Here is a 26139-nt window from a genome sequence, read left to right as displayed (position 1 = left end):
ATTCCACCTTTATTAACAAATAAAAACATTAACAAACACCAGATCATTTTAATTAAATATATATATTTTTCATCACTAATTGTGTGGAAACACCCTTATGGCGATGATGCTTGGTTGCTTGGTTTGGTTGGGGGAGGAGACCAGACAGCGAGGTCATCAGTCTCATCAGATTAGGGAACGATGTCGGCCGTGCCCTTTCAAAGTAACCATCCCTGCATTTGCCTGGAGCGATTTAGGGAAATCACGGAAAACCTAAATCAGGATGTCCGGACGCGGGATTGAACCGTCGTCCTCCCGAATGCGAGTCCAGTGTGCTAAGCACTGCGCCACCTCGCTAGGTTTATGGCAATGAACTGAAATCTGAAGAAAAATGCAAAAGTCAGATAGAAAAGAAACTAGAATGAGATTTTCACTCTGCAGCGGAGTGCATACTGATATGAAACTTCCTGGCAAGGTTAAACTGTGTTCCAGACCGAGACTCGGGACCTTTGCCTTTCCCGGGCAAGTGCTCTACCATCTGAGCTACCCAAGCATGACTTACGACCCGTCCTCACAGCTTCTATTCTGCCAGTACCTCGACTCCTACCTTCCGAACTTCACAGAAGCTCTTCTGCGAGGTTTGCAGAAGAGCTTCTGTGAAGTTGGAAGGTAGGAGAAGTTCAGCCGCTGGGTGTAAGTCTTATTTCAGTGATGCCACACTGGGCGACTTGCATATTGGTGATGAGGAGATGATGATGAGGACGACACAACATCAAGTCCATGGGCAGAGAAATTCTCCAACCTGGCCTGGAATCGAACACAGTCCCGCAGCACAGTAGGCATGTACGTTACCACTCAGCTAGAAATGTGGACAGTGGAGGGATGTTTGCAATGTTCGGATGTTATCAATAAAATACGCATCTATTACGACATCAAGCTTGGATTCTACGCATCACAGATATCCTCCAAAATAGAAACCTTTGGGGATGCTGGCATATAATACTGGAAAAACTGGCATCGACAGAAGCGACCAGATGGTTTCATATACCACAACAATATGGAAGGGAATCGTGTGGTATCAGAAATTAGCACTACATTTCCTTTTACGAACAAGTATAGTAAATGCTCATATCATGTACCTGAGGGCCACAAATAAGAAAATTTTGGGAATGACTCATTACTGAATGATCATCCGTGGAAAATCCAACAGTAATAGAAATAAAACAAAGAACATGTCCCACCATTTAGAGATTTGCAAGAACCAGCAAGGCAAGCCTACATGAAGGATGTGCATCCTGTGCTACCACAAGAAAAGCAAACTGCTGAATGACAAGAAGCGGGAAAAAATGAGGCTATGACCGGGTGTCCAAAATCAGCTCAAATGTGTTTAGCATGTTTTAATGAGCACAATGCGACATCGTATAATGTACTATGTTATCCAAATTAATGATATGAATTAATAGAGGGAAACATTCCACATGGGAAAAATATATCTAAAAACAAAGATGATGTGACTTACCAAATGAAAGCGCTGGCACGTCAATAGACACACAAACAAACACAAACATACACACAAAATTCAAGCTTTCGCAACAAACTGTTGCCTCATCAGGAAAGAGGGAAGGAGAGGGAAAGACGAAAGGAAGTGGGTTTTAAGGGAGAGGGTAAGGAGTCATTCCAATCCCGGGAGCGGAAAGACTTACCTTAGGGGGAAAAAAGGATGGGTATACACTTGCACACACACACATATCCATCCACACATATACAGACACAAGCAGACATATTTAAAGACCAATATATTTAAATATGTCTGCTTGTGTCTGTATATGTGTGGATGGATATGTGTGTGTGTGCGAGTGTATACCCGTCCTTTTTTCCCCCTAAGGTAAGTCTTTCTGCTCCCGGGATTGGAATGACTCCATACCCTCTCCCTTAAAACCCAAATCCTTTCGTCTTTCCCTCTCCTTCCCTCTTTCCTGATGAGGCAACAGTTTGTTGTGAAAGCTTGAATTTTGTGTGTATGTTTGTGTTTGTTTGTGTATCTATCGATGTGCCAGCGCTTTCATTTGGTAAGTCACATCATCTTTGTTTTTAGATGTACTATGTTATCCTAAATACAAATGAATAAAACATATAGTATTACATATTGTCTGTATGTTTCTGTTGTATATCCTATAGTTATATCTCAGTGCTTATTCCATTAAGTTTCTTTGAGAACTGTAACTGCAGATCCTATTAACTTGAACATGAAGAGCGTCATCTGTACGTGGGGTGACGTGTCCCCCACAGAAGCTTACCTGTCACCTAGGTATGGGTGATGTGGCAATGAATGTGTTAAAGGTTGTAATTGGTTTTCATTTCATTTACACAACCTGTCACAAATGTCAGAAATATTCGCCAAAATTCCAAAGTTGATATAAGCTATGGAAAATCGTAATTTATTGTTCATCAAAAATTTTGTATTCAGAGTATACAAAAAATCTTATTAATTTCACCAAAAACAATCTCTCTTAACTTAAATTTTTGATATTGCAAGATTAAAAAAATTTCTACTGTGGCATATCTTGAAATTCTCAAATTTTCTATTGGGATTACATAAATACCGGCCAATACACTGGACTCGCATTGGGGAGGACAATCGTTCAAACCCATGTCTGGCCATCCTGGTTTAGGTTTTTTGTGATTTCCCTAAATTGCTTCAGGCAAATGCCAGGATGGTTTCTTTGAAAGGACATGGCTAACTTCCTTCCCCATCCTTCCCTAATCCAATGGGACTGATGACCTTGCTGTTTGGTTCCCTCCTCCAAATCAACCAACCAACCTTATATAAACACCTTTTGTTAATATTTGATTCTCAGATTTTTGTAATGATAAAAATGTAGATTTTGCTCACATTTTACACTATTATAAAAACCAGGTGTCATTATAACATTTAATTTGACACTAACTTCTAGAATATTCTGGATACCTACTCACATTATCAACATAACCAAATGTGCATGAGTCAGTCAGTTTGTTTGTTAGTCTACAGTTAGTATTTGTCTCAGCTCATTTCAAGCACTTGTATGTGGTACATCTCACGTAGTATGTCTTTTGTTGTAAAAAATTGTGCACAAACAGTTCTCTTTTCTATTAAAAATTGTATGTAGTGTTTTACTTCATGTGCTATGCCAAATACGAAATGAATCAGGAAGGAATATTAAGAAATAGCAACTTTACTGGCACAGTGAATAACCTGTGGACCTATTCATACCCTAGCTAGATGGTGAACATCACATCTTCAACAAGGGAAAAGTGAGTATCTTTCAATAGCAACATTAAATTTAATCCTGGACGTCTTTCCTTCCCTTGACTTTCAAATGTACTAAAGGAGATAATGCAGTGGCTAAAAACTACACAGTAGTGTTGAAAACTTGAAGAACTTCATGTAGTTTTGGAAAGAGGGTTATTTCAACATTTTAATTTAACGGAAACTTTAATATTTGTATACAAGGCCACAGATGTGACCGAAAGAAAAAAAAAAGAGACAGTGTCACATCTTCATTGAATACACCACGTCCAACACCAAAACAAAACACTACAAGTGCCAGCCTGTAAGATTCCCTTGTAAGTACCGAGCCAAGCACAGTCAATATGAAATGTGTGATGAACATAAACAGGGAAACAACCTGCACCACACAGTACTGATCACTCCAGAACAAAGGAAGAAAGTTTTGGTTTAACATCACGTGACATCGAGGTCAATGGAGATGGAGCACAAGCTCAGATTGTGTCAAGGATGGGGAAGGAAATCGGCCATGTACTTTCAAAGGAACCATTCTGACATTTGCCTAGTGTGATTTAGAAAAATCACAGAAAACCTAAATCAGGATGGCTGGACATAGGTTTCAACCGCCGTCCTCCCAAATGCCAGTCCTGTGCCAACTTCCTTGGTAATTTTCAATCCAGAGTCAAGTAAAACAGCTTATATTTCAATGAATATGTTTTCCAGACATGGGTTTAGAGAACCTTTTTTTCTAGTTTCAATAAATACTGTGTACTGTAAGAATACGGCAAACATTGTAAGAATATGGGAAATATGTGGTGTATACCTACACTACACACTACTAGCCATTAAAATTCCTACACCACAAAGATGACGCGCTACAGACACGAAATTTAACCAGCAGGAAGAGGAAGCTGTGATATGCAAATGATTAGCTTTTCAGAGCATTCACATACGGTTGGCGCCGGTGGCGACACCTACAACGTGTTGACATGAGGAAAGTTTCCAACTGATTTCTCATACACAAACAGCAGCTGACCAGCATTGCCTGGCGAAAGGTTGTTGTGATGCCTCGTGTAAGGAGGAGAAATGCATACCATCACATTTCCGACTTTGATAAAGGTCGGATTGTAGCTTATCACGATTGTGGTTTATCGTATCGTGACATTGCTGCTCACGTTGGTCGAGATCCAATGACTGTAATAATATGGAACGCCGTGCTGGATCCCAATGGCCTCGTATCACTAGCAGTCGAGATGACAGGCATCTTATCCGCATGGCTGTAATGGATCGTGCAGCCACGTCTCGATCTCAGAGTCAACAGATGGAGATGTTTGCAAGAAAACAACCATCTGCATGAACAGTTAGATGACGTTTGCAGCAGCATGGACTATCAGCTCGGAGACCATGGCTGTGGTTACCCTTGATGCTGCATCACGGACAGGAGTGCCTGAGATGGTGTACTCAATGACGAACCTGGGAGCACGAATGGCTAAATGTCATTTTTTCGGATGAATCCAGGTTCTGTTTACAGCATCATGATGGTCGCATTCGTATTTGGCATTATCACGGTGAATGCACTTTGGAAGAGTGTATTCATCATCGCCATACTGGCGTATCACCCAGCGTGATGGTATGGGGTGCCATTGATTACACGTCTCGGTCACCTCTTGTTTGCATTGATGGTACTTTGAACAGTGGACGTTACATTTCAGATGTGTTACAACCATGGCTCTACCCTTCACTCGATCCCTGTGAAACCCTACATTTCAGCAGGATAATGCACGACCATATTTGCAGGTCCTGTATGGGCCTTTCTGGATACAGAAAATGTTCTCCAGATCTCTCACCAATTGAAAACATCTGGTCAATGGTGGCCGAGCAACTGGCTCATCACAGTACGCCAGTCACTAATCTTGATGAACTGTGGTATCGTGTTGAAGCTGCATGGGCAGCTGTACCTATACATGCCATCCAAGCTCTGTTTGACTCAATGCCCAGGCATATCAAAACTGTTATTACGGCCAGAGGTGGTTGTTCTAGGTACTGATTTCTCAGGATCTATCCACCCAAATTGTGTGAAAATGTAATCAAATGTCAGTTCTAGTATAATATATTTGTCCAATGAATACCTGTTTATCATCTGCATTTCTTCTCGGTGTAGCAATTTTAATGGCCAGTAGTGCATATATAAGAGATATACTGCACTGGGTGGTGCATCTTTTTGCTATCAAAAGTCTCTGCTACTTTAGCCTGAAGGTTCACAAGCAAATCTGCAGACAACTACTTGATATAAAGCTTGACCTTCCTCTGTTTGTCAAAGCTGTCAGCAACACACCAGTGGTGGACAGCTCATGGGGAACATGACTCACCTCTAAGTTGTCCTCACTCAAGGCCTTCTCATCTTCCTCGTCCTCCACCTTCTCAGTATCATATGGGCTAGGTGCAGAAAAATCTTCAGAAGATGAAGATGCCTGGAACAGTTAAAAAAAGAAGAAAAAAGAACACTTCATAATATGAAGTAAGTAAAATAAATATAATGCATGGTAGTCGAATACAATCAGGTGATGCTGACAGAATTTGGTCAGGAAATGAGACACTGAAATTAGTAGACGAGTTTTGCTATTTGGGCTGCAGAATATCTGATGGTGGGTCAAATACAGAGGATCATCAATCTGGTAATGAAAGGAAACGCTGGGGGTAAAAACTACAGAGGGGGACCAAGGCAGAAATAGAAGAAGTAGGTTCAAATGGATGTGTGTTGCAGTAGTTATTCAGAGAAGAAGAGGCTTGTATCGAATGCACTGGCATGAAGTACTGCATCAATCCAGTCATCGGAGTGAAGACCACTGCAACACATTCTCAGACATTACCACTGAAATGGATTATAAGTAAACAACAAGAGCTGCTTTAACATTGGCTCACATGGACATGAATACAATGTCACATCATAGAAATGGTGGTGTGTTCACACTAGACAGACCATCAACTCCACATCATCCCACTCAGCACAACAATAAACACAGCAAGTGAGCATATGGGAATGTTGTCCATCTTAAACAATGCTGGAACATAGTATTCACATCAAAGAAGTGGGAAACAGTATTAGAATTTGTTAATACCCAAAGCAAAATGAAATATGGGTTTTCTTGACAAAGGTTGCGTGGTAAATTTTGCACAATGCAGGGAACTGAAAGAATAGGAAAAATATCAAAACTGCAGGGTTTAGGGCACAAAACATCTAAGGTCATAAGAGCCCAGTATATAACCATAGAATGCTGGGGCCAAGAGGGTAAAAAACCGTTTCACGGTCCAATACAGAAAGGAAGAAAAAACAAATCTAAAATGTTAAGACATTAAGGAAGACTATCTAAAAGACATCGACAAGACACCGGGGTCACCAGGTAGAAATCAAATCTCTTTTGTCATATTACTTCTTTTAAAAAAACTTAAAATGCAAGGCACAGCTCGCATGTCATCCACTAAAATGTCGGGCAAAGCAGGCGGTAGCCTGGCCCTGAGACGTAAGTGGCTAAAATAGGGGCAGAGGAACAGGAAATGTGTGTCTGTTAATGGCTGGCTACAGAAAGGACTGCTGGGTGCAGTGTTCCCAATCAACAAGTGGTGGTGACTAAAGCGGCAGTGTCCTATTCGCAACCGACCTAACATTACTTCCTAACAGTGAGACGGCAGGGAGGAAGTCGATCAGGCTGTTGGGAGAGGTTTGACTTCTCTGAGTTTATCCCAAGAAGGGAGCACCAATGGTCATGCCAAAGCAACATGATACGCTGATAGAGGAAAGTACGAATATCTTGCGAGGGAACAGAGTAAGAGGTGGGCCGACCGAGTTGGACTGTGGCCTTGGCTGAAGCATCAGCAGTGTCATTCCCAGGCACACCAACATGGCCAGGAACCCACATGAACATTACTTGGGCTCCCCCATCTGGGAACAAATGGAGGCAGTCCTGGATCCATCGAACGATGGGGTGGACTGGATCTGAATCAACCAGGCCACTGAGGGAGTCAGAGCAGATCACACAGCAAGTGAGCTGGTGCCTCTGGGCATAGTGAACAGTCTGATAGAGGGCAAAAAGCTCTGCGGTAAAAACTGTGCACTGGTCGAGAAGCTGGTATTGAAACTTATCATCCCCGATGACAAAAGCACAGCTAACAACGTGGGCAGACTTGGAACAATCAGCGTAAAAAACTATGCCATCGGCAAGTTGTGAGCGAAGTTCAATAAATCTGCAGTTATAGGTCAGCTTGGGAGTTGAATCATTCAACAACAAGCTGAGGTCAAAATGAACACAAACCTGTGCCTGAAGCCAAGGTGGTGGAGGGCTCTCACACATTCGGAAAGTGGCAGGAAGTGTGAACTGCAACTGCTGAAGCAGGTGACGAAAGTGGATGCCAGGGGGCTGCAGTGAAGAAACATACATCTCGTATTGGTGGTCAAGCATGTCACCAAAAAAAGGGTCGAAGGTTGGGTGGTCTGGCATGGAAGAAAGCCGACACCTACTGAGTAGGATGACAGTGGTAATTCACTGGCTTCTGTGTAGAGACTCTCAACTGGGCTAGTACAGAAGGCACCAGTGGTGAGGCGGATCCACAAATGGTGTACTGTATTTAGACAGCATAATACAGATGGCCGTCCAGAGGAGTAGACAATGATTCCATAATCCAACTTGGAGTGGACAAGAGATTGATAGAGGCGGAGGAGGACAGTCTGGTCAGCCCCCCAAGAGGTACCACTCAATACTGAGGGACCAGGTGCAGAATGCAGCCAGGTAGAACATATGGGGAGACCAACTGAGTTTCCTATCAAATGTAAGCCGTAAGAATTTTGTTGCATCCACGAACGAGAGAGCATTCTGGCCCAGTCGCAAGGACGGTGGAAAAACACCTTGTACCGCCAGAAGTTGATGCAAATGGATTTGGTAGCAGAAAAGCGGAAACCATTTGTAACACTCCACGAAAAGAGATCGTCCAGACAATGCTGAAGACAGCGATGTAGGAGACACATCCGCTGGGAGTGGCAATAAACAGCGAAGTCGTCAACGAAAACAGAGCCAGAAATGCCTGCGGGAAGGCAGTCCATAATTGAGCTGATGGCTATGGCAAAGAGAACAACGCTCAGTATGGAGCCCTGAGGCAACCCGTTCTCCTGTGAAAAGGTGTGGGATAAGGAGGAACCCACACGTACCCAGAAAACTCGGTCTGTTAAAAATTCCCAGATGAAAGTGGGAAGACGACTGCGAAGGCCCCATGTGTGCATAGTACGTAGAATGCCTATCCGCCAACAGGTATCACAGGCTTTCTCAAAATCAAAGAATATGGCCACTGTTTGTCGCTTCTGCAGAAAATTGTTCATGATGAACGTTGAAAGGGTGACGAGATGATCAACCACTGAGCGGCACTTTCGGAACTCACACTGAGCATTAGTGAGAAGATGGTGTGACTCCAGCCACCACACTAATCGACCACTGATCGTGCTTTCCATCACCTTACAAATGCTGCTGGTAAGGGAAATTAGATAACAGCTGGAAAGAAGAGATTTATCTTTACCAGGCTTATGTAGGGGAACATTAATAGCTTCACGCCAAAACGTGGGAAATACACCGTCAGTCCAAATATGGTTTTAGGTATGGAGGAGAAAGCATTTTCCCACAGGAGGAAGATTCTGCAGCATGAGGATGTGAATTGTATCGGGCCCAGGAGCAGAAGACTTGGATGAGGAGAGAGTATGCACAAGCTCCCTCATAGTAAAAGGAGTATTGTAGCATTCTCGATTCAAAGATAGGAAAGAGATTGCACGAGCCTCCTCCACCTGTTTCCAAGGAAGGAAGGCAGGATGGTAGTGGGTGGAGCTTGAAACCTCTGCAAAGTACCGGCATAAAGCATTGGAAACACTGACAGGGTCGACTATGATGTTTCTTGCCACAGTCAGACCAGAGACGGGGAGTAGGTGGTAGTCCCGGAAAGCTGGCGCAGGCCACTCCAAACAAGAGGATGGAGTAAAACTGCTGAACAGGCTGGCGAAGTAAATGCAGCATGCTTTCTTGCTTTCCTTAATAGTGCGACAGCACTGCGCACATAGTTGCTTGTAGCGGATGCAGTTCATTAATGTAGGATGACGGTGAAAATCACGAAGCGCACATCATTGGGCACGAATCACATTGCCACACCCCACACTCCACAGTCCACAAAGGGACCGGGACCCAACGGGGAGTAGTAGTAGTATGAGGGATAGAAGATTTGGCAGCTGAGAGAATAATGTTCACAAAACAAAGGAGTAATGCAGTACTACTGACAAGAGGAAGGCACTCAGTTCATGATTCCTAGGCCCAAAGTGATGCGAAGAAAGTGAAAAAATACATTTGTGTGGACTGTCCAGTCCATGTGCAGCTACAGCAGGAATAATTCATAGCTGACATGAAGATGAACCTTGCTGTTATCCCCACATCTGCTGCATCTAATGCTGATCAGTAACATCTCATGAAAGAACTGAGAGTAAAATGTACTTTATCATTTCAAGATGAAAAAAGATGAATGCTATGGTACATTCACATACAATAGTGACAGTGATAAGTATGAGTGCATTAGTGTTTCTGCAGCTTTGAGTACATTATGACCAAATATTTAAAAAAGTGGCAGAAATCTTATAATCGGCCTATCAAAATAAAAAAAATAGGAAAATTGTAAGATTCATCTGAAACGGTTTCTAATTAGAGGCAGAAATCAATTCATTGCTTTTGTTGTGCTCTTGGCCTGGACATAATGAAACCTCTGACTTTCAAGAGGACAGCAAAAAGACTGTTGATATAATTCAGATCTGACCTGGAACATCCAATGTCACCCTCAATAAAGAATTCTTTTGACCATGGAACATATTTTTAAGGAAATTGTCTGACAATATAATTTCCAATAGCTCTTTGTCATTTGCAATTCATCAGGAGAACAGTATTCTTAAATTTCACTCATTTGTGCAATATCAGTTTGCATCAGCACATTTTATGAGTTTTAAGTATGCTCAGTATGCAGCACAATACACAGAGCAATGGCGAGGACCATTTCTTACTCAACCACAATTCTGTCTAAAAAGTAGTAGTAAATTATTGTGACGTGCCTGAAAGCAATAATTTTCCTTCCATCGGGTGTGCCTGGCATAAGGAAAATGGAAATGTTTATTTTCATCATTCAAATGGCACGGATTAGGTGGAGAGTGGGTATGGCAGCTATGTGCAGTCAGGAGGTTAAAAAGAGGGTGGCGGTAGGGGGTGGAGGAGGGGGAGGGGAGGCAGGGGGTTGGGGGCAGCAGAGAAGGGCAGAAGTAAATAGACTGTGGGTGCACTGGTGGAATAGAGAGCTTTCTAGTGCTAGATAGGGAACTTAGATGCAAGACCTGTGCCATACATTATCCCACCACCACCACCACATACTTCACTACCATCACCTATCCAGTCAAAGGCAGGGCTACATATGAAACCAATTATGTGATCTACGAGTTAAGCAGCAACCACTGTGCCACATTCTACGAGGCCACGGCAACACACAAGCTGTCTGTCCGCATGAAGGCTACCAACAAACTGTGGCCAATAAACAGCTGGACAACCAAGTTGCTGAGCACACTGCCCAAAATGACATTCATCATTTTAATGACTGCTTCACTGCCTATGTCATCTGGATCCTTCCCACCTCCACCAGCTTTCCTGAACTGCGCAGGTGGGAACTACGTAACATACCCTATGTTCCCGTAACCCTCCTCCCCTCCCCCCTCTCTCCCAATGTCTAACCTCCAACCTCCAAAATGCACCTACCTGCCCCACCCTCTCTCCACCTCGTCACTGTATGCTTCCACAAGCAGCACTTTAATGTGCCCCACCCCTACCCTACTATCTTTTGCTGTCCTCCTCTCTCCCTGCCCCAGCCTCCTCCTTAACCCCACCAGCCACACTGCTTCTTCCACCAAGCGCAAGTGCTCGCAGTCTGGCCTCGGCAGCCAGAGACAGTGGCCGTGTGTGTCTTGAGTTGTGTGTGTGGGTGTGGGTGTGTGTGTGTGTGTGTGAGAGAGAGAGAGAGAGAGAGAGAGAGAGAGAGAGAGAGAGAGAGAGAGAGAGAGGGAGGGAGGGAGGGAGGGAGGGAGGGAGGGAGGGAGGGAGGGAGGGAGGAGTGTGAGTTGTCTCATTCAGAAGAAGACTTTTTGGCTGAAAGCTTACACTTTTTGTTGTTCCAAACTGCGACTCAATATGTCTGCTATACGGTGAGTAGCAATCTATCCTTTTCAGAATATTGTCATTATTTGATCCCAGATTGTCCTCTGTTTGATTTGAATGAGTGTTTTTGTAGTATTAAATAATATCACTATATAATTCATCAGAAATTCATATATATTGTGTTCTAATTGTTTCCACCAAGTTATGAGATGATTTCTAACATATGCTCAAAATCTAAAACACATTTTGTATTGTTCTATGGGAGATGAATAAAGAAATTATTATTCCATTTTATGCAATGCTGTTATCTACAGCAACATAAGAAGAATACAAAAGTAAAGATGCACTCACCTCTTTAGTTATGCTTAGTGGATCCTGCGTACTATTGTGGCCATCTGGCACCTCCCATTCCTGCGGACACTGAAAAGAAGTACACCTAGTTACTCTTCTGTCCACATACATGCTTAAGCAATGTCATGACCACCACACAATTTCTTTCTCTTTCTACAATGGGCAGCAAATGACAAGTACAGAAACAGTGCTATGTAATTTGGTGCAATTTGCAAACAATAGTTCTTTGGTAGGGGTGGGGACTACCAAATGGGAGTTTTAATATTATCTTTCTTGCTGAACACAAACAAAAAAGCATGAACTTCACTATAAGGGAGGAAACAAATCTGTCACATTTAGCAAAAATGATACAGATTGTACCACAAAGTATTTAGGGATGAGCACAGATGTCAGCTGACATGGAATGAACACATGAAGATACTGGCAGAAAGAATATCATAAATACATTATGCTCTTAGGATTCTCTCAACTGTTTGTAACAGCCGCTGTCTTGGGATGACATAGTATTCATACATACACTCAATACTTAGCAACGAAAATCTTTTCTGTGAATCAAAGGCTCAAAACATTGGCACAATTTTCAAACTGCAGGAAAGGACTGCAACAATAATAACTCAAAGTAGTAGTCATGGTCACTGTAAAGACCTGTTTAAAGACATGGATATATAATCACAGAATAAGAGCCAGTTTGGAATTCCATTTATTATTCATCTTTTTCTGCTGGTGCTGCAGTGTTACAGGGGGAAAAAAAACCCTTGATGATCCTTGGCTTCTTCTACTGTTTTCGTCCTTGCTACTTTGTTTTTGCAACTCGTTTCCACCTCTTGATTCCCATATAAGTGATATCATCTATCATATCATCAACTAACTTTCTTCTAGGTCTCTCTGTCTTCTTCAAGTAGCATGGATCAAACCATCCACCATTTTCTTCTGTATTCTAACCTCTGTCATTCTCTTCATGTGTCCTAGCTGTCATATACGTTGTGATTTGACAAATTTTACTATATTTCTTCCTTGTATTAATGCTTATAGCCTAGTGTTCTAGCATATCCTCCAGCCTTCTTCTTCTCTTATTGGACCATAAATTTTGCATAGCACTTTTTTCTCAAAGGTCCTTAAGCTATTTTTGTTATCTTTTGTCTGTCCATACCTCTGACCCATATGTGACAACTGGGTGAACTATGGAGTTATGTATAAAGAGTTTCATTGTTCTAACGGTTACTAAGCTGAAGAGCTGTCGACTCGCAAAATAAGTTCTGTTTCCTGCTTGTAGCCTTTACAACACTGTTATCCACTGATATAAGGGCTGCCAGGTAACTGAAAGAGGACATTCCTTTGAGACATGTACCATTTATATTTAGATTTTCAAGGGTTCTTCTGGCTTCAGAGTGTGCATTGCCATAGATTTTATTTCATTTTCTGGCTTTTAATGTTCCTGTTTCCACTGCCAAGTATGTTTCTTTAAGTGTGCTGCCATACTACTGCACTATCCTCAGCAAATAAAAGTATCTGGTTATCTTTCATAAATATGACGCTTCTTTTATTGATTTTGTTTAGTACACCAGGCAGTGCTTTACTGAATAAGACAGTGGAGAGACTATCATTCTGCCACACTCCTTTATTAAACACAAAGCTTTCGCTTGTCCTATTGAATATCTGTACTTTTCCTCTTGTCTCTATCACTGTCATTCTGATTAAACAATGGACACTCCAGGTCGCAATATCAACAATATTAGGAAAAGGATAGATTGCTACTCACCATAGAGATGACACATTAAGTTGCAGTCAGGCACAATGAACAAACTGTTACACATTTTGCTTTCAGTCCAATACTACAGAAAAAAAAATACACACACATTCATACAAGCACATCTAATTTACACATGACCACCATCCCTGGCAGCTCAGACCTGCATGCATTCTGGTAAGTCACAATCTATCCTTTTCCTAATATTGTTGTTGTTGTGATTAGATTTGCCAGTTTACCACATATACCATCTTATCTCAGTACTCTGTATTGTAGTGCTGCTATCCACTTTTTAGTGAAATTAAAGAATGGAAAATCCGGGATGGAATGTAACAATATTATGAAAATTATATTATTTTAGTGAAATTAAGAAGAAGTGGCAAGAAAACTACCATGAAATACTGCAACTGCAACTGCAGGCTGGAAGCTGCAGTGTCACAACATGTGGGTCAAAATAGCACGTACACAGAAGGATTGCAAGATGAATGAGCCACACTCAGTAGAAAACTGCGCTGCACAGCAGTAATAGCCATAGTGGGCATGTTGGCGTCACCACACGGCGGCAAGATCCATGTTACGAACTCTGTGACTGGGCATCAGGCTTCTGTGTAACAAATGCATGCCAGAGCCATATAAATAGAACAAAATTTTGAGGCAGAGACACTTTAGAGTTCAGCAGCACCACCATCGCAACGCCAGGGTTGAGCCTAACAAAGAAATCATTGTGCGTCACCGACAGTAGCTGTGGGATCGAGGTCTGATCGGGCCAGCCTCTGCCAGCACTGACTTCCTCACGAGCTTCAGGGCCGCTAACCTGCCATCCGAGATGACCGACAAGACTCCTGCCGAGATGCCGTGGGTCACATCCCACACTCAGCAGTCACCGTGGCGAAATAGTAGATGCTTGTGGGGCCGAGTCACAACATGAGGCCATTCCCTCAGTGGTACACCATTGGGGCACTACACGGTGCACCACTGATGCCTCTGCCATGGCCTAATTAGGTTGCCTCCCATCCTCTGACCTGTCATCAGCATCACAGCGTGCCCACACAAGCATCTCCTTGCCGGATGGAAGCAGCTGGTCACCACTCACATTACTGAGTGAAAACCCACTCTTTGGTATAATTCTTGGTGAGTTATGCTGACAAGGCTTGTTTGAAATCAATCAATAGGAAGTGCGTATGCATATTATATCACATAATTTTTCCATCATTTGTCTGATCACAAATATTTGATTAGTTGTTACTGTGTCTGGTGAGAAGCCACACTGATGTTCCCAGAGTAAGCTTTATGCACACTTTTGTATCCTTTTATTCAGTATACTTGTGAGGATCTAATAAGCTGTGCATAGTAGTGTATTATCCTTGTAGTTTTCACATGCTGTTCTACATACTTTATTACAGAAAGGAGACCATTATTTCAATTTTCCAGATATCCGATATGGTGAAAGGAGAAAATGGAGACTCCTATTTACATGGAGCACCTTTAATGGCCTGTAATCAACTTTCCAGACAGACTGAATGGATTGCAATGGACACGGCAACATGTTGACCATCCAATAGTCCTCAAATGGTGTGTGCAATGATGCAGTGCAAAATTATGTTTTGTATTAACTTGTGCATATTGAGTATGATCAAAATAGCCCTGTACCACAGGGATAAACTGAATGAGGCAGTCTAGCTGTAAGAGACTGGCCTCATATTCAGGATGATAGAGTTAACTCTGTCCAGACATTGTGATTTTGGTTTTCCATAAGTTTCCTAAATCATTTCACACAAAGGCCAGGACAGTTCTTTCAGCAAGGTCATAACCAACCCCCTGTCCTATTCTCGTAAAGTATACTTACATATTCTGTGCATACATATATTTGATCTATCTGTTTTCATTATGTTATAATGACAAATCCATAACAATCTGGCATGATCCTTGCATGAATAAATAAATAAACAAATACAGGAAAACCCAAAGGAGAAGACTGAAACAACAAAGTTTCAAGAGAGAAAGGAAACACACAGGAAGAGAATGAAAGAAATGTGGGTAGAAAGGAAGGAAAATAGCCACCTCTAAGTACTTTGCACAATCTAATGGGCTTATTTGCAGGTAATAATAAATATGGAGAACATAATCATGTCTGCTGAAACTGTATGTCAAACTGCAGCTGTCTGAGCATGCTGGAAAGAGATACTTGTACTCTGTGGCCAACATTTTGTAGTCAGACAAAGAACATGGCATCTCTCGAGTGCAAAATAAAATACTCTCCAATTCTGCATCCACATGTTCCTATCACATTGGATGTTTCAGATATCCTGAGATGAACCAAATGAACTGTTTTCAAAACTAGTGCAAGAAACTTGTGGTAATTCAGCTGTATCATCTGAAAACAAGACAGTGACTCAGACAGCAACAGACTGAACAAAAAAATAATTCTACTTCATTTTGAGTTACACTTCATTCCACTGTCATCCAAAATTAAAACCACAGGAAGCAGCAGAAATCAATAAATCAAGAACTACGGTAATCAAATTTTTAAGCATCTGTAAAACTAGTTGTCCCGAACAATGCAATTGTCTTTTGAACAATGAACAGACTTTTGGCTCAGACAAGGCACTACAGATAACGAACATTACAAATCTGAGCAGCACGCCAATGGTACAGCTAGGCATCCTGTACGGGGGATACGAAGATCATGGGGAACTTGGGATTTAAAACAAATTACTGAATGATACAACCACACTGATTTGGCAATGTGGTTTCCACAATGATGGGACTGAACAATGACATCTGTTTTATGATCTGATGGTGGCTAGTGATGGCAAAAGTTCACAATTTCATTTTAAAACTGGAGTGATTGTTCTGGAAAATAAATTATTTCAATAACACACAACTGCTCTGTACCTCCAGTTTCAATGAAATGTTCTTAACAAATGAACACAGGGTGCTATACTCATCCCACTAATCAACAAATGTGAAGTGCTGTCTTCCACTGAAACTGAATCTGAGCCAGTGAGACACGCTTCACCTGTTAGGAAACATGCTGTGCCCTGTGACGAGGAAGCAAACACAAAACGGTAGGGGTTTACTTATTGTCAGCAATTCAAATGTATGACAAATAATGGTATCCCTTAAGGAAATGACAGCAGTGTGTGGGAAGGAACATGAGGGGCACTCAATGTGTGTGTCCGAGGACCTCATTCAACATGTTGCATTCCAGCAGCTTCTGAAGGGGCACAGTGCAGCCAACTTCATACCATGGTACATGGAGGAATGAATGAAGCCTGTCATCTGGTCTCTGATGTCCTACTTAGACCATTCCAGTGACTAGTGGAGAAGATTAGAATTCTCATCCTTCTCTGCCAGACAATGGTGTGACCTAAGTAGGATGTCAGAGCCCATATGACAGGCTTATTTGTTCCTCCTTATGCAACAGAAACAAATTGGCTGAACTGTGCTCCCTTAGTGTCTGCCTGAACAGCCGATAGACTTGCCCATGGAGCTTTCACAAAGCTCACAATTTGCAACATTGTCCCCAGAGCTAATCATAGCTCCCTGATTCTGGGACAAGGGGATGGCTTGAATCAGAGACTTCAAAACTTCTGAGATAAGCTATGCTCTGACTTCCTGGACTTGTGCCATAGTGTTGAGATCTGTAGAGTCCCCCTAAATGGCTCCAGTGTGCAATACCCATATGAGGTTGCTACGACTCTGTATGGCGTGCACACAAATTTAGTTTCTGATTGCACAACGCTCTGTCTAGTCCAGATAATGATAGGTGTACAAGATCTGTAGGTGTAAGATCCAATGTAATGTCACCTACTGGCAAGAGTATTAAAATCTCAGTGAATAACTGCCAAAGTATTTGCAACAAAGTGACAGAGTTTGAAGTGCTTATGAAAAGTAGTGGAGAGTACATAATACTATGAACATAAAGCTGGTTCAAGCTCAGAAGTGACACAGTGAGGTTTCAACGAAAACTGGAAGGATCAACTAATAGGAAATGGTGTGGTGTATTCATCACAGTAAACAAGAAACTCAAGTCCAACTAGGTAGAAACTGAAGCTGCATGTGAGATTTTTTTGGAGAGACTGAGTATCAATGGTGGTCATACTCTAACAACTCAATCTTCTTATCACCTACAAGACTCAACCACAGATGTAACTGAAAACTTGGGAGGAAACCTCATACATTCATTAATCACACTGTCAGCATCAGAGAATACATTAATCATGCAACAATCACTTGGGATAATTACAGTTTTGTGAGAGACAAGTGTGACAAGACATCTTGCAAAACATTACTAAATGTCTTCTCTGAAATCTACCTACAACAAATAGCTCAGAAGTCCACTCATGGTGGAAATATATTGGATGTAATAGCAACAAACAGGCCTTAGCTCTTTTGCAGACGGTCACATTGAAACAAGTAGAAAGATTCACATGTTCAGCAAACCGGATAAAAAGGCAGCACTGTCATATCTCATGAGGAATTAGAAACTATCTCTTGACAGGAATGTGCATAAGAACGGTAGTACAAGTTTAAAAGAATAGTTGACCATCCACCTTCATCGATTTGTACCTACTAGAACAGTTCATGATGAGAGGGACCCTCTGTGGTACACAGTCACTGTAATGAGACAGACACTACTCTGTACAATAGGTGTAAAATGAAGCGGAGGACTATAGATAGAAAGACGATGAATGAAATGTATATGGGTATCAAAACAGCAATGCATGAAGCCTTCAGTGGCTGCACTAAAAGAATATTGTCCAAAGACCTTTCACAAGCCCCAAAGAAGTTCTGGTTGTATGTAAAGGTGTTAACTGCACCAAAATTAGCATCCCATCACTCAAAGACAAAGCAAGACAAGACCTGAAACAGAGTAGCAAAGCAAAAGCAGAAAAGCTTAACTCTGTTTTCAAATGTTCCTTTACAAAAATAAATACATAAATAAATAAAAATTAAAAATTTAAAAAAACAGGAATATTGTTTCAATCTAATTTTTGTACCACTGTAAATGTGTGAAATATATATTGTGACAGTGGCACTGAGAAATGGCTGAAATCACTCAAACTGAACAAAGTTCCAGGGCCCGTTGGAATCCCTGTCAGATACTACAGTCAACTTGCAGCTGAGTTTGACCCTCAAATGAACAACCATGTCCAGTTGCTGAAAGAAAGCACAGATCACACCTGTCTCCCAGAAGCGTAGCAGAACTGATCCAATATCACTTGCATCCATTTGTTGTAGAATCTTAGAATATATCCTTAGTTCAAATGTAGTGAGGTATCTCACACATGATGGCCTCCTCCATGCCAAACAGAATGCTTATTTGAAATATCGATGAAGTAAAACTGTACTCAAGCCTTTCTCATATCACCCTAAATGCCAGGCACTGAAGCAGCCCAGTAGATGCAGTATTTGTTGACTTCTGAAAACCATTTGACTCAGTACCACACCTATGGCTATTAACAAAGTATGATCAATGGGGTATCAAGTGACATTTATGACAGGATTGGGGATTTCTTTGTAGAGTGGATGCAGCATGTTGTCCTCTATGAAGTATCATTGGCAGATGCAGATATAACTTCTGCTGTGCCCTGGGGAAGAGTGTTGCGACCCTTGCTCTTCGTGTTGTATATATTTGACCTGATAGACAATAGGAATGGACATCTCGAAAGAAGGCAATCACAGAAGTCAGAAAGGAAACCATAGGTACAAGGAAGACAACTGTGAAGAAACCATGGATAACAGATGAAATACTTCAGCTGATGAAGAAGGCAGTATAAAAATGTTCTGCGACATTCAGGAAAATAGAAATGTAAGTCACTTAGGAACAAAATAAAAAGGAAGCACAGGGATGCTAAGGCAAAATGACTGCATGAAAAATGTGAAGACATTGAAAAATAAATGACTGCCGGAAGGACAGATCCAGCATACAGGAAAGTCAAAACAACTTTTGATGAAAATAAAAGGAAAGATGATAACATTAAGAGTTTAGTGGGAATTCCACTGTTAAATGCAGAGGAAAGAGTGGATAGGTGGAAAGAGTACACTGAAGGATGTCTGATGATGAGATACAAGAAGAAACAGGAGTTGACAAAGAAGAGAGAGGACAGGCTGTTCCAGCTCGAGAACTCAGCTGGATGCCCACGGGTACAGGTGGGCAAGAGTGAGTAAACAGCTTCTGCACATGTGCACAACATTACGGGTGGACAGGACTGGGCAAGCAGCTTAGATGCAGCACTGCGCAGAAAACACTGGCTCAGTAGGAGACTGTGTACAAGGCTATACAGGGTGATTGATTATAATTAACAAAAAACATCAATATAAGCCAAATGTACAAACATTTTACTTAATTTGAGATGTCTATTTTCATTCATTCAGAATTAAATGAAGTATTGTGTGACAGTCCTCGAGCTGCCGCAAGACACAGAATACAGGGGACCACACCCTGGTTTAGGTCGAAAACAATCAATTTTCGGTTTTCATCATATTTCAATAGATTAAGGTTTTATTTAAATACTCTAAATTTGCTGAAAAAATTTTTTTTCGCACATTTAAAGAGCATTCTCCTACCATTTGTGTTTATGTGCCATGCCCACTTTTCTGTCACCCCACCCTTCCAGGCATCACACTTCTCTTGACATCTCCTCCCCGTAGAGGTGTCTGATACTAAAATGTAGACTTTCACGGCTTTATGAATTGCCCAAAATTCATAAAGAAAATGTGCCGTTAAGACCGATACTAAGTGCCATTGGTTCGCCCACCTACTCGTTAGCCAAGTTTTTGACTACGCTGCTAAAACCACATGTGGGCCGTTCGGACTCTTATATAAAGAATTCGACACATTTCATCAGCAGATTGAATGGCATAGTGGTCCAGCAGGAGGACATATTGGTCAGCTTCGATGTGGTATCGCTGTTTACCATGGTTCCACTTAATGATGTATTGGAACAGCTGGATCGAATTTTTCCTGCCGATATTTCAGAACTGTTTAAGTGTTGTTTGACGACCACATACTTCAAGTGGAATGAACAGTTTTATGAGCAAATGGATGGCGTGGCTATGGGAAGCCCCCTAAGTCCCGTAATTGCAAACTTCTTTATGGAGAAATTCGAAGAACAGGCCTTAGGTACTGCCAGCAAAAAACCAAATGTATGGTTCCGATACGTGGATGACACGTTTGTGCTGTGGAGACATGGTAGGGAGGAACTAAGCCGGTTCCACGAACATCTGAACAGTATAAACTCGAGAATTCAGTTTACAATGGAGGAGGAGGTAGACGGCAAGTTACATTTCCTCGATGTGCTTGTTTTTAGAAACAAAAATGGTAGTTTGGGCCACTCAGTATATCGCAAACCGACGCACACGGACCGTTATTTGCACCGGGATTCGAACCACCACCCACAACAGAAGCGGGGTGTTATCAAGACGTTATCGGACAGAGCTAGAAATATTTGTGAACCTGAGTTGCTCGACGCTGAGATGGAACATCTCCACAATGCACTAATGAAGAACGGATATTCGTCCGCCGAAATAAAACGTGCGTTGAGGCAGCCACGCAGAAATCATACTGACGTACAGGCTGTTGTGTCGGTAGCTGGGCCGACACCGTGAAGTTTAGATGGCTGAAAATGCAAGCTACACTAACGCTGTAGCCGATAGGGCACGCACGGCTAAAGCAGACGGGCGTGAAGTCTGGAACATGAGAACTTATAAATGAATAAGAAGAAAAGTATGTAGATGCTTATTACTTATCTTTTAATTAGTCCTTGGAATACATCTCTCTTGAATACTCGTAAGCTATAGGCACTGATACAAATGGCGCCTTGCTAGTTCGTAGCCATTAACTTAGCTGATGGCTATTCTGTCTCTCGGCTAATGAGAGCGAAAGGCTTAATACAACTGGGCGGTAGCTAGGTTCTCGTACAACTGGGGTCGAGTGCTCTCTCGTATCACGAGACCTGCCTTGGTGGTGGCACTAGGTCTGCGATTACACAGTGGCGACACGCGGGTCCGACATGTACTACATGGACCGCGGCCGATTTAAGCTACCACCTAGCAAGTGTGGTGTCTGGCGGTGACACCACACAGGCTACTGCAAAATCTAAGGTTTTCCTGCCGTTTGTTAAAAATGTAACGGAAAGAATAGGGAGGATCTTGATGAAGCGGAATATTACCATAATTTACAAGCCCACCAGAAAGACACAGGAATACCTTAAGCCTGCCAAGGACGCTCGCAAACCACTGGAAAAAGCTGGAGTGTATAGGATCCCATGCAGCTGTGGTGATGTTTATGTGGGTACCACTACAAGAACTGTTTCTAAACGTTTGGAAGAGCATAAAGGAAATTGCAGAAGAGGAGAAATGGAACGATCAGCTGTTGCAGAGCATGCTTTCCAGCCAGGGAACCACAATATTCATTTCGAGGAGACGCAAGTACTAGCAGCCGCAAGCGGATATTACAAAAGGCTCTACAGGGAGGCAATCAAAATCGCTAAACACCCAAATAATTTCAACCATAAGGAGGAGGGTGTGAAATTAAACGGCGTATGGATGCCGGTGTTAAAGAAGATGTGTACCACCCGCCCACTACTGGGTGATGGCAACGGCGATCGACGGCAACGGACAGTGGCCAATTGCACTGATGTTTTCAAACCACGTGATGTCACGCCGCGGCGTGGGAGCGCGCGGACACGAAATTTAGCGGCAGTCAGTAGTGAGCCAGTGGGTGTGTTGGACCTTCCATTGAGCTACGGACCCCCTTGAAGATGTCTCCCGCAGTCGGAGATGAAACGTTGGGAATCGACACAGAATTCATCAACCGACCACGGCATAACAGCCCGGATAATTAAAATGGACGTAATGGGCGGCTTCTTCTAGAATTCACTATCACCACTGCATCCAGTATGAAGCACAAGACATAGCTTAGAGACAGGCATGTAACACAGTAGTGCACCTGTGCAGTGAAATAGACCCTTATGGTGAAATAGGGAAACCGGTATTAGAATCGGAATTCAAAAGAGCTTTGGAAGACTTAACATCAAGTAAGGCAGAAGGGATAGATAACATTCCATTAGAATTTCTAAAATCATTCAGGGAAGTGGCAACACAATGACTATTCACATTGGTGTGTAGAATGTATGAGATTGGCAATATACTATCATACTTTCAGAAGGACATCATCCACACAATTCCGAACATAGCAACAGCTGACAAGTGTGAGAATTATTGCACAATCAACTTAACAGCTCAAGCATACAAGTTGCTGACAAGAATAATATACAGAAGAATAGAAAAGAAAATTGAGGATCTGTTAGATGATGATTAGTTTGGCTTTAGAAAAGGTAAGGGCACCACAGAGGTAGTTCTGATGTCACAGATGATAATGGAAGCAAGATTGAAGAAAAATCAAGACACATTCATGGGATTTGTCGACCCAGAAAAAGTGTTGACAATGTAAAATGGTGCAACATGTCCAAAATTGTGAGAAAAATAGGATAAGCTACAGAGGAAGGTGGTTAATATACAACATTTACAAGAACCGAGATGGAACAATAAGAGTGGAAGACCAAGACCAATGTGCTCAGATTAAAAAATGGTTTAAGACAGGAATGCAGTCTTTCACCCGTACTGTTCAATCTCTTCATTGAACAAGCAATGAGGGAAATAAAAGAAAGGTTCAAGAGTGGCATCAAAATTTAGGGTGAAAGGATATCAATGATACAATTTGCTGATGACGTTGCTATCCTCAGTGAAAGTGAAGAAGAACTGCAGGATCTGTTGAATGGAATGAAAAGTATAGTGAGTACAGAATACGGACTGAGATTAAATCAAAGAAAGAATGAGATAATGAGAAGTAGAGGAAATAGAACAGTGAGAAACTTAACATTACAACTGTGGACCATGAAGTAGAAGTAGTTCAAGAACTCAGCTATCTAGGCAGCAAAGTAACATCTGGATGGAGCAAGGAGGACACAAAAACCAGACTGGCACTGCTGCAAAAGGCATTCCTGGCCAAGAGCAGTCTGCTAGTATCAGACATAGGCCTTAACTTGAGGAATAAATTTCATAGAATGTACATTTGGAGCAAGGCATTGTATGGTAGTGAAACATAGACTGTGGGAAAACCAGAACAGAAAAGAATCAAAACCTCTGAGACATGCAACAGAAGAATGTTGAAAATTAGGTGGACTGATGAGGTAAGGAATGAGGAGGATCTCCGCAGAATTGGCGAGGAAAGGAACGTATGGAAAACACTGACAATAAGAAGGAAAAGGGTGATAGGACATCTGTTAATGCATCAGGGGATAACTTACATTATACTAGAGGGAGCTGTAGAGGGTAAAAGCTGTAGTGGAAGACAGAGACTCCAGCAAACAATTGATGATGCAGGGTGCTATTGCTACTCTGAGATGGGCAGATTAGCACAGGAGAGGAATTTGTGGTGGGCTGTGTCAAACCAGTCAGAAGAATGAAACTTCCTGGCAGATTAAAACTGTGTGCCGCACCGAGACTCGAACTCGGGGCCTTTGCCTTTCACAGGCAAGTGCTCTACCAACTGAGCTACCCAAGCACGAATCACGCCCCGTCCTCACAGCTTTATTTCTGCCAGTATCTCGTCTCCTACCTTGGTAGAAGATTGTGACCAGAAAACGAAGAAGAATAAGAAGAAGACAATATTTTCAGTAATCTTGGACACTTTGTAGATAATGTGATTATACTCAAACACTGCCTTAGAAAAGCTGCCTTATTTTCAGTCAGACAATGATAAGATGAAAAAGTAGTGCAATGATTTCCAGCTTTCTTTAAATGTTTAGAAATGTAAAATTGTACACTTTACAAAATGAAAACATGTAATATCCTATGCCTACAATTCCAATAAGCCACAGCTGGAGTCAATCAATTCACGCATATACCTCATTATAACAGTTTATAGGGATATGAAATACCGTAGAACACTATCAATAAATCACAGTTGAATTTGGTCAACTCACATAAATATTTTACTGTAACAATTATAGGAATACGAAACCCTAAAATGATGTTCAAGAATTGGGAATTGTACCAAACAAGACTAACAGAGGATATTGAGTATACACAAAGAAAGTCAGCACGAACGGTCACAGGTTTGTTTGACCCTGGGAGAGAATCACAGAAATGCTGAAGAAACTGAACTGGAAGATATCTGAAGATGGATGCAAACTATCACATGAAACTCTGCATACTATGAGGTCTGTTCAAAGAATTCTGGAACATTCCTAATTTCTTGCCAATGGTGTCTTGGAGTGAAATGCAGTTCGCATCCCTGCACACGCCAGTGTTTAATGTGTATCTGCCGACAGTTTCACTGTTGTATGTCCATTAATTATTGTTCAGTGCTGTATTGAGTAGAACATGGTGTCACATAGTTTGCATATTTCGAGATGGTAGTGTTAGAGGAGCTATGCACCTGTGTTAAATTTTGCATGAAACTCACGAAAAATGTTACAGAGCCACACCAAATGATGCAGTAAACCTATGGTGATGAGTGCTTAAGCCATACTAGGTGATACTAATGCCTCACAGGGTTTAAAAATGGCCAGACGGAGGTAAAGGTGACCCTCAATCGGGACACCCTTTGATGTCTGTCGACGATGCTCACATCAGGAACGTCAACAAAACTGTGTGTGCCAATCGAAGACTGACTGTCCAAGAGGTTGTAGTGCAGAAGAATGTAACATTTCAGTTGGATCATGTCATGAAATACTGACACAGCATCTCGGACTGCATTGTATTGCTGCCAAGTACATCCCGCGGCTCATGAGTCAAGACCAGAAAGAGCTTTGCCTTGCAATCAGTGTAGAGCTTTTCAAGTGCACAAATAAGAATGAGATGTTCCTCAAGAGCACTATAACTGGTGACGAGACATCGGTCTATGGTTATAATGTTGAGACCAAGGTTCACTCTTCGCAATGGGTTGGAAAAGGTTCTCCAAGAACAAAATATGCTTATCACGTCAATGCAAATGTCAAAGCCTTGCTGATAGTTTTCTTGACTTTGAAGGATCAGTTCATCATGAATTCATGCCACAGGGAGAAACTGTTAATCAATGGTACTTTCGGGACACATTGTGACACCTGTGAGAAGTGAATGGCGAGACAATTCATGGCTCTTGCATCACGATAATGCACCTGCACATTTGTTCCTGTTGGTACATGACTACTGCACAAAAAAATGAAACCACTGAGCTACCTCATGCTCTTACTCTCCAGACCTGACATCTGTAGACATTTTTTTCATTTCCAAAGTTGAAAACCCTATTGAAAGGACAAAGATTTGTGATGACAGAAGATTTGCAATGACAGACCAGATAAAGGAAAATTCATGGACAGCACTTTGTGCGATCCAGAAAGAAGTGTACCAAGACAGTTTTCACCATTGGAGGTGGTGTATCAATTGTGGAGGAGAGTATTTTGAATGAAACCATGCACAAAAAGTAAAATTTAAGTGTAGAAAAATTTTGTGGACAAAGTTCCAGAATTTTTTGAACAGATCTCATATGTTTCAAGCACCAACTTTAAGAGATGAATCTAGGAATATACTAC

The 26139-nt window shown here is 41.8% G+C and overlaps 1 protein-coding gene across 8 annotated transcripts in view; it reads right to left on the bottom strand.

Moving 5' to 3' along the window:
- Positions 1-26139, bottom strand: part of LOC126424880 (zinc finger protein 501-like) — a 141071-nt gene that overhangs the window by 73011 nt on the left and 41921 nt on the right. For all 8 annotated transcript variants that reach the window (XM_050087710.1, XM_050087711.1, XM_050087709.1 and 5 more), the window contains 2 exons: positions 11809-11877; positions 5617-5718 (listed from right to left, as the gene is read on the bottom strand). In XM_050087710.1, the coding sequence (XP_049943667.1) occupies positions 5617-5718; positions 11809-11877 (171 nt within the window). The remainder of the gene's footprint in view (positions 1-5616; positions 5719-11808; positions 11878-26139) is intronic.

Source organism: Schistocerca serialis, chromosome 10 (genome assembly GCF_023864345.2).
Source record: "Schistocerca serialis cubense isolate TAMUIC-IGC-003099 chromosome 10, iqSchSeri2.2, whole genome shotgun sequence".
Lineage (NCBI taxonomy): Eukaryota > Metazoa > Arthropoda > Insecta > Orthoptera > Acrididae > Schistocerca > Schistocerca serialis.
The sequence above is the reverse complement of the archived record's forward strand: the minus strand, read 5'-3'. Positions and strand labels throughout refer to the sequence as shown.